The following is a 7,412-nucleotide window of genomic DNA, read 5'->3' as shown; positions in this document are numbered from 1 at the left end:
TTTGTTGGTTTGTTTCCGGTCTACTGTATGCGTGTCTGTAGAAGTTGAAATGGGCAAAATATTCTCTTCCATGTTTATTCTTTTTTCAACTGAATGAAACAACAAAGGGTGGTGTTTATTATAAGAAATCTCAGATGGAAATGAGATCCTTAAACTAGTTATTATCAAATTCATAAAATCAAACCAATCTTTTATTCCAAAGCACCCGTAATATTTGTATGATCATGGAACATAAGAAAAAGAAAAAGAAAATTCAATACTAGGTATATATTTTGATTGACATCATAAAAATTCAATTCTTTGACAGCTACATTGGTCAATTTGAGGGGCACAACTTGATTTTTAACGCACTATCTGGGTTCGATTCAGACTCCAACATTTGCTTGATTTTTTATTGGATAACGATGTCCCACAACTTTCAAATCCTCGATCCGCCTTTGCTTATATCACTTCCATTTTCACACATCAAATATGATAAACGTTGTCAAATGATAACAGGTTTTAAGTTTTCAAATCTATCATTACGAAATCTCTGATGAGGATGTAGCAAAATCGGCTGATCATAAGCTTATATGGACAGCAATAAAGGGGGATTTCTATTGCCATCTGGTAATTCAATTCATCACATTTAATGAGAAAATAAAAGCTGCCCATCTCATTTTTGGCCCATAACAAGGACTTGTCAATCAACCAAATTTATAGTGATTCAAACAACTAAGAGAAGGGATCTCTTTGCTGGATTTTTTGCAAGGATTTGCTAAAAGCTTCAATTAGAATTTAGTGGTGCTTGTTGATGATACAGTTATATAGCCATGCTTCTACATACTACAGAAAATCGCGAAAACGTTTTAACTTTTAGATGAGATGATCACATACTTTAACAAATAAATAACATGTTCCGACGTTATTGCATCTACCTAGTTACAATAATATATTGCATGTGCATGTGCATGTTGGCATATTTATGTAATACCCAGGGGCAAAATTAGCACACCGCTATAAGTTCGGACGAACTCAGTAATTTTTGTTCAAACAGTATATTTGTGTTTAAATATTCATTAAATATGTATAAATATTAAATTTAAAACTCAGTTATTAACACTTAAAATCATCGTTCTAAAATTCAGAACCCATAAAATTAAAATTCTAGCTCCGTCTCTGGTGATACCCTTACCTTAATAACATTCTCTTATAGGAATGATATGACATATTTAAAGCCAATATATAAACATGTAATCGCTCACATCTAGGGTTTTAACAAGTAAAAGAAAATTCAATCGTTTTTTTTCCTATTCTGTTGAATGGATAATCGAAGGATAAAAAAGGTTTGTGGACATGGAACTAATTAAATTTAAGGGGAAAAGAGAAATGAGTCAGATAGATATTAAAGCAAAATAAAAAAGTTTCAGAAGTATGAAACCCTTGTGTTGCATTGCATTGCATTACATTATTTATGATATACAGTAAAATAGAGGAAAGGAAGAATTAAAAGATCTCTAGACCTTTTCATTACCTTAGCTCTTTCCCATTCTTTGTACATATAATTAAAAACAAGGTTATGTTACATAACTCTTCCAATAAAGAGTTTTTACAAGCTCAACCAAAGAAGCCAAAAGTTAAAGCCAAAAATATAGAAAAAAAGAAGAGAAAACTCTTCTTTTTTTTAATTTTTTGTTGATGATGGAGTAACAATAGCATTTCCAGTGTTGTCGAAGATAGACAGACTATTTTCAATAGACTTGTTGATGATGGAGTGGTTTATGTATTTCAATGACAAACCGGTCCATCATCTTCCAATTCAATCCCCATTTCAGCAAGTCTCTTTTCCTTGTACACATATTTTCTTGAAGAATACAAGAAAAACATCAAATTAAACACACTCAATATTGCCAAAAGCCAATAGAAATCATATAACCTCCCTTGGTTCAAGTTATCAGCTAGCCATGGATTTGTTGTCCCAGTCACAACATGCACAATTGTAACCAAAATTGAACTAAAGAAAAATCCAAGTGCAAGTGTACTCAAAAATAGCCCTGTGCTCATTGTCTTCATCCCTTTTGGACATTCCCTTAAGAAAAAATCAAGTTGGCCAATATATGTAAATGCTTCACCTGCGCCCACTAGCAAGAATTGCGGAACTAACCAAAATACAGTCAATGGAATCGTGGCATTTGCATCATTGGTCAACCCATGCAAATGTGCAACTTTTAGCCTCTTAACCTCTGTTAGGGCAGCAGCAATCATGGCCAAAATTGAAAGAACTAGGCCTGTGAAAATTCTTTGTAATGGAGTAAGTCCATGAGGTTTATTCATGAAACGACGACAAATCGGAACTATAATCCTATCGTAGAAAATTACGGTCAAGAGTATACTTCCGACGAAAAATACGGTGAGTGTAGCAGGTGGAATTTCAAAGGTTCCAATGTGACGATCCATTGTTGTAGCTTGTGACACAGAAAATGTGGTCATTTGTGCATAGACAGTCCAGAACATAATAGTTGTGGCCCAAGTTGGCAACATTCTGATTAATAATTTTACTTCTTCAACATCGGTTAAGGTTGCTAATTTCCACTTGTTGATTACAACGTTAGTGCCATTAGATTCAAGGTCATCATCTTCCTTAATGGCTGCCTTGTCCAAGAATCTGCAAAACAATAAGACAAAAGCAGGGTCAAAAACTGTAACCTACATGCAATATATTCCTTCATTGCTATTTTGGTACAAGAAACCTTTTCTAAATTAGTTGTATTTTAGGAATGTGGAAAGTTCATTCTTGCGCACAAAAAGAAAGTCCATATCTTTCTATTTTCCTCTATTTACGACTAGAAAAGAATGCACATGCAAACTTTGATGTCTCACTAGTTTAGATATGACAAGATAATCATCAAAGTTCGGGAATTTAACTGCAATGCCCAAAATATCGATCAAAGTAATGAGTTGCTCTTTTTTCATACTGAGTTGTCGATCGTGTAAAGAATATTTACACATGTTGACGTGTGGTTTGTCTTATTTTCTTGGTAACTAGTTTCATGTAATTATAATACGCAGTTACATATAGTTATCTTTAAATTTGACTCTATGATGAGCTGAAGTAAGATATTAGTTTTCTTTTGTAGGATAAGCTGTAAAAATATTGTACAAATTGAAGAGGGTCTACTCCAATTTTAGGGATCAGGCCCCCCAAACTTAGGCTAGTTATACTAAGTATTAGTAGTATATAACTATACATTCAATAGTGAGTCAAATAACAAGGTATCTTATATAATACTTTATAGGCTGTCCATGTCAAAATGGAAATAAGTTAGGCATCTGATTGAAGGATGTTCTTGAATTGGTTGAGCCATCAAAGATTGGCCAACTATATATGGCCGGGATAAGTTCACAGCTTGGCACCAACTTTTCTTTTGCTTTTTTTAAATAACTATCACCTACTTAGCATAGACACCTACTTTGAATTATTATAAAAAAATTGTAAACAATATAAGTGATCAAGTCAATACTTCAAGCAATATTAGTCGCACGTAGAAAATCCTTTTTCTCATTAGTGGCTTATATTAGTCTCCTGGAAACCTATCAATGCTTTTCCTTCGTCCAAATTTTTCATAATTCAAAAGGGAATCTTCTTTTTGTAAAAAGAAGATAAAAAGAGAGAATCTTTACTGTACAAAGATTCAACTGGGGTAATATCTATTTGTCTAACATCTAGAATTAGGACTCAATTTCATGACTCTAACAAAATACAAAATATAGTAACTAACCTTTTAACAAAAGTTAACTTATATTAATATTACGAAAAAAATTATACTATCAGTTAGTCTTGTATTTTCTTACTCTTAGGTTTCTATTACTGCATGTTATTTTATTTGTTTCGATTTTATTTATTATCTTGTTGTTGTTACTGTTTGTTGTTATTATTGATTCTTTTTATTTTTATTTGAGCCGAGAGTCTATCGGAAACATCTCTACCTTCTCAAGGTATGGATAAGCTTAAGGCTGTGTTCTACCCTCCCCATAACCCCACTTATAGGATTATACTGGGTTTGTTGTTGTTAATGTGCACTATCAATATCTATAATTTAAATTCTTATATATTTAGTGATCTGCTAGTGTAAAAATTAAAATTATTTACGCTTAAAGTCAAACATATATAAGCTAAACTAGAAAAAGTAGATGGAAAACTCACCGGTACTCCTTGCTATGGGGCAACTTTTGTTTGCTTTTTTTATTTCCTTCACCAAAAATATCATCAATTTCAAAGAGAAGTGAAGAATCTGAGGGTAATTCCAAATGCCTTTTCTTCCAAGCAGCCACAATAACTGAAGCAATTTGTGTCAATGGACTCCCCCCAAGTTTCTTGAACCTATATTTCCTTGTCCCAAATAAGAACACAACAAGTGCAATAACAATAGCACATGCACATATTCCATAACCCCACTCTCTTCCCAAATTATCTTGAATATAAACCAATACCGTAACTGCACCGAGCGAGCCAACATTAATAAAGAAAAAGAACCAATCGAAGAATTTTATCATTTGACCCTTTTCTTTCTTGTCAGAATCGTCGAATTGGTCGGTGCCAAAGCCGGAGACGCTCGATTTTAGGCCGCCGGTGCCGAGGGCCGTCATGTATAGGGCAATATATAGGACCATGAGTTGTTTGCTATTTGCGGGGATGCATGATGAGCTACCAACTTGTTCACATTTTGGTGGTCGTAGGCTTGGGATTATAGTTGAGATGGTCAAGATTGTAACACCCTATTCATCATAACAAATGACAATTTTGGTTAGAGTTGCAAAAAAACAAAACAAAAAAATTCTATACTATCTCGCGATAATTATTAATAACTGTTCATAATACGTGAAATCAGTAACTTAGGTTATAAGATAGGTAACCTACGAGCAGAAGCGGAGCACTGAACCTCCTTCGTCCGAAAATTATGATGTATATATATATAAGGTTAATTTTTTTATGTACATATATTAGATATTGAATCCCCTTAACTTCTTCACGTATATACTTTTTATTTTATTTTTTGAATGCCTTAGTGAAATCCTGCTTCACCACTTCCTATGACAAGATGTTAGAATCAATTTTTCTTGATATTAAAGTTAAATCTTTTTAATTAATATTATTATTTCTTGAAACTGAATTATATATGTTGACAATGTAAAGTTTAATTTTTTTTTTATGTGTGAGAACTGCAACTAGTGTAATGAATAAATGTTTCTTCCTCCTCTTTCCTGTTTGTAGAATCATCATTAGTCTTCTTCTTCCTTGTTCGATTTTCCTCTTCGCAACAAATTAATTAGACCAAGTGTCATTAGTTTTAATTTTTTCTCATTTTCCCTTTCTCGAATTTCCTCTTCACAACAATTATAATATGACTGATTTTTGAATGTGATTAGATCAACTTCATCTCCCTCTTGACTCTTACATTTAATTTATGCCAGTCTTTCTTGAATATTTCGAGTCTCCTCATCACAGATTCTTTAAAAAAGTGCATGCATCAATTTCAATCTCACATATATAAGGAAAAAAATTAACAAAAATTGACACTTACCATTGCTTGAACAGTGGCAAAGATACCAATTGTAAGATACCTGCAAAAATTAAGATAAATAGAAAAGATGTTAACAAAAAAAAAACTTTTCAAATGAAGTTCCAACATTTAAAGTATGCATGTACGAACTGTCGGTCAAAATTAACAAATTTGACTCTCGAAATCTGAACTGCATCATATAAATGGAGACGAAGAGAGTATAATACACGAACCTTCCGAGGAAAGTGTCGGCGACAAAACCACCAAGTAAAGTGAGCATGAAAGAAGTTCCAAGAAAATTGGTAACATTGTTGGCTGAAGAAGCATTCCCTAAATGCATAGTTCCAGTCAAATATGTCACTAAGTTTACAGCAATCCCTAGTGTTGTTAGCCTCTCCACAGCTTCAACACCTATAATAAAAAACCAAGAACATTATTGGAAAAACAAGGAAAAAAAGATCAAAGAATAGAAAGTTTAAAAAAGAAGAGAAGGCAAAGTTTTGTGAACAAATAAAAACCCTATACACACTTAGAGCATTTCTTTCAATATATCCATACTAAGACTCGAGTAGGCGGGTCGAGGTCTAACAAAGGTACACATTTAACCGTAAGGTAAAGATGCAAATCAACTCCTTATATAGAATGCGCATCATCACATTCAACGAAGCATCCAGTATGGCAGACAAACTACTTTCTTATTTTCAGGGCATGAAAATCCTCGATCTATTAGCATATCCACATACGGGCAGTTAGACTAGCACTCCCTCCTCAATCAATATAGCAATATTGGGTTGTTCTGATTCGACCATAAACGATATACTTACTCACAACATTATTTCTTCCGGTCTAATCTCACCATTTTTTCTTATTAAAGCCACTTTGAGATGGCGGGGTTTGACATGGACCCCTACCTTGTCTTATGCCATTTAATTTGACCGGAAAAAAAGAGAGAAGAGAAGGAAAATTAAAGACGCACCTAAAATCATTGCACCACTAGCCCAACCACCAGAGGAGGATCTAAGGGCTGGTCTGCCTTTGTAATCCCAAGCGTCTGGTAAAGCTTTTGAATCTTGTTGTGTCTCAGGAAGTGCCATTTTAGCAACTTTTCTTGCACTTTTGCCCACAAAATTAGACCCAATGAGCAATGAGAAAAAAAAAAGGTTAATATGGAAAAACTAGAAGAAGATTGCAGATTCAATTGATTCCATTACCCTTTTATAGCCATGGCCTAGAGGCAACTCAATTGCATTTTTAGCCATTTTTTAATACACCAAAATATTTTATTCCACATGGTCCACTATCAATGGCAGTAGCAACTCCCCAGGATTGTCTTTCCTTTTTTTCTTTTTTTTGTTGGATGAGAAGTTGTCCACAGCATCAAATGCTACAGAAAATGATTGATTGTAATTTGACTAACTTCTATCCTTATATATGCACATGAACTCTTACTCTATTTACCTTGTAAAAGTGAATTTGGCATACCCTAAGTATAGTTTTACCATTTTAATCACTTTTAATAATCGTTGGAAAGTACCCTCTCTCTTTTTGTATAATATTGGTCCATGAGAGAGACATGATGGGTGTGAATTCATATAGTCCATTAATCAAATTTACTTGGATTGAGGTGCTGATTGTTATTATTGATGCGATATTCTGGCTGATGATAAAAGTTATACCTAAATAAAAATTAATCGTAAACAAAATTCACAAGGGTATCTACTAGGGGTGTCAATGGATATTTAAAAATCGACTAAACCGACCGAACCGTACCGTACCGAACCGAACCGATTTTTAGGTTTCTTTTAATAAAACCGTAGGTTTTTATATAAATCTATAACCGTACCGATAATTAGGATAGGTTTTTTATTCTAT

At 33.4% G+C, this 7,412-nt stretch overlaps 1 protein-coding gene across 1 annotated transcript; it reads right to left on the bottom strand.

Annotated features, from left to right (window-relative positions):
• Positions 1-1,384: 1,384 nt before the first annotated feature.
• Positions 1,385-6,736, bottom strand: LOC104094529 (protein NRT1/ PTR FAMILY 6.3-like). The gene is made up of 5 exons (XM_009600485.4): positions 6,517-6,736; positions 5,774-5,951; positions 5,562-5,601; positions 4,184-4,755; positions 1,385-2,644 (listed from the first exon to the last, which is right to left on the bottom strand). Exons 1-5 carry the CDS (start codon positions 6,632-6,634, stop codon positions 1,768-1,770), a joined length of 1,785 nt encoding a protein of 594 aa, XP_009598780.1. The 5' UTR covers positions 6,635-6,736; the 3' UTR covers positions 1,385-1,767.
• Positions 6,737-7,412: the final 676 nt, after the last annotated feature.

The sequence above is a fragment of the Nicotiana tomentosiformis genome, chromosome 12, assembly GCF_000390325.3.
Source record: "Nicotiana tomentosiformis chromosome 12, ASM39032v3, whole genome shotgun sequence".
Lineage (NCBI taxonomy): Eukaryota > Viridiplantae > Streptophyta > Magnoliopsida > Solanales > Solanaceae > Nicotiana > Nicotiana tomentosiformis.
The sequence above is the reverse complement of the archived record's forward strand: the minus strand, read 5'-3'. Positions and strand labels throughout refer to the sequence as shown.

Bases quoted from the DNA above. Each gene is read 5' to 3' on its own strand.
- LOC104094529 (XM_009600485.4), bottom strand. From the start codon at position 6,634: ATGGCACTTCCTGAGACACAACAAGATTCAAAAGCTTTACCAGACGCT. The intron at 5,602-5,773 runs GTTCGTGTATTA...TAATTTTTGCAG, and splicing joins GCCGACACTTTCCTCGGAAG to GTATCTTACAATTGGTATCT. The intron at 4,756-5,561 runs GTAAGTGTCAAT...TATGATGAATAG, and splicing joins TTGCCACTGTTCAAGCAATG to GGTGTTACAATCTTGACCAT.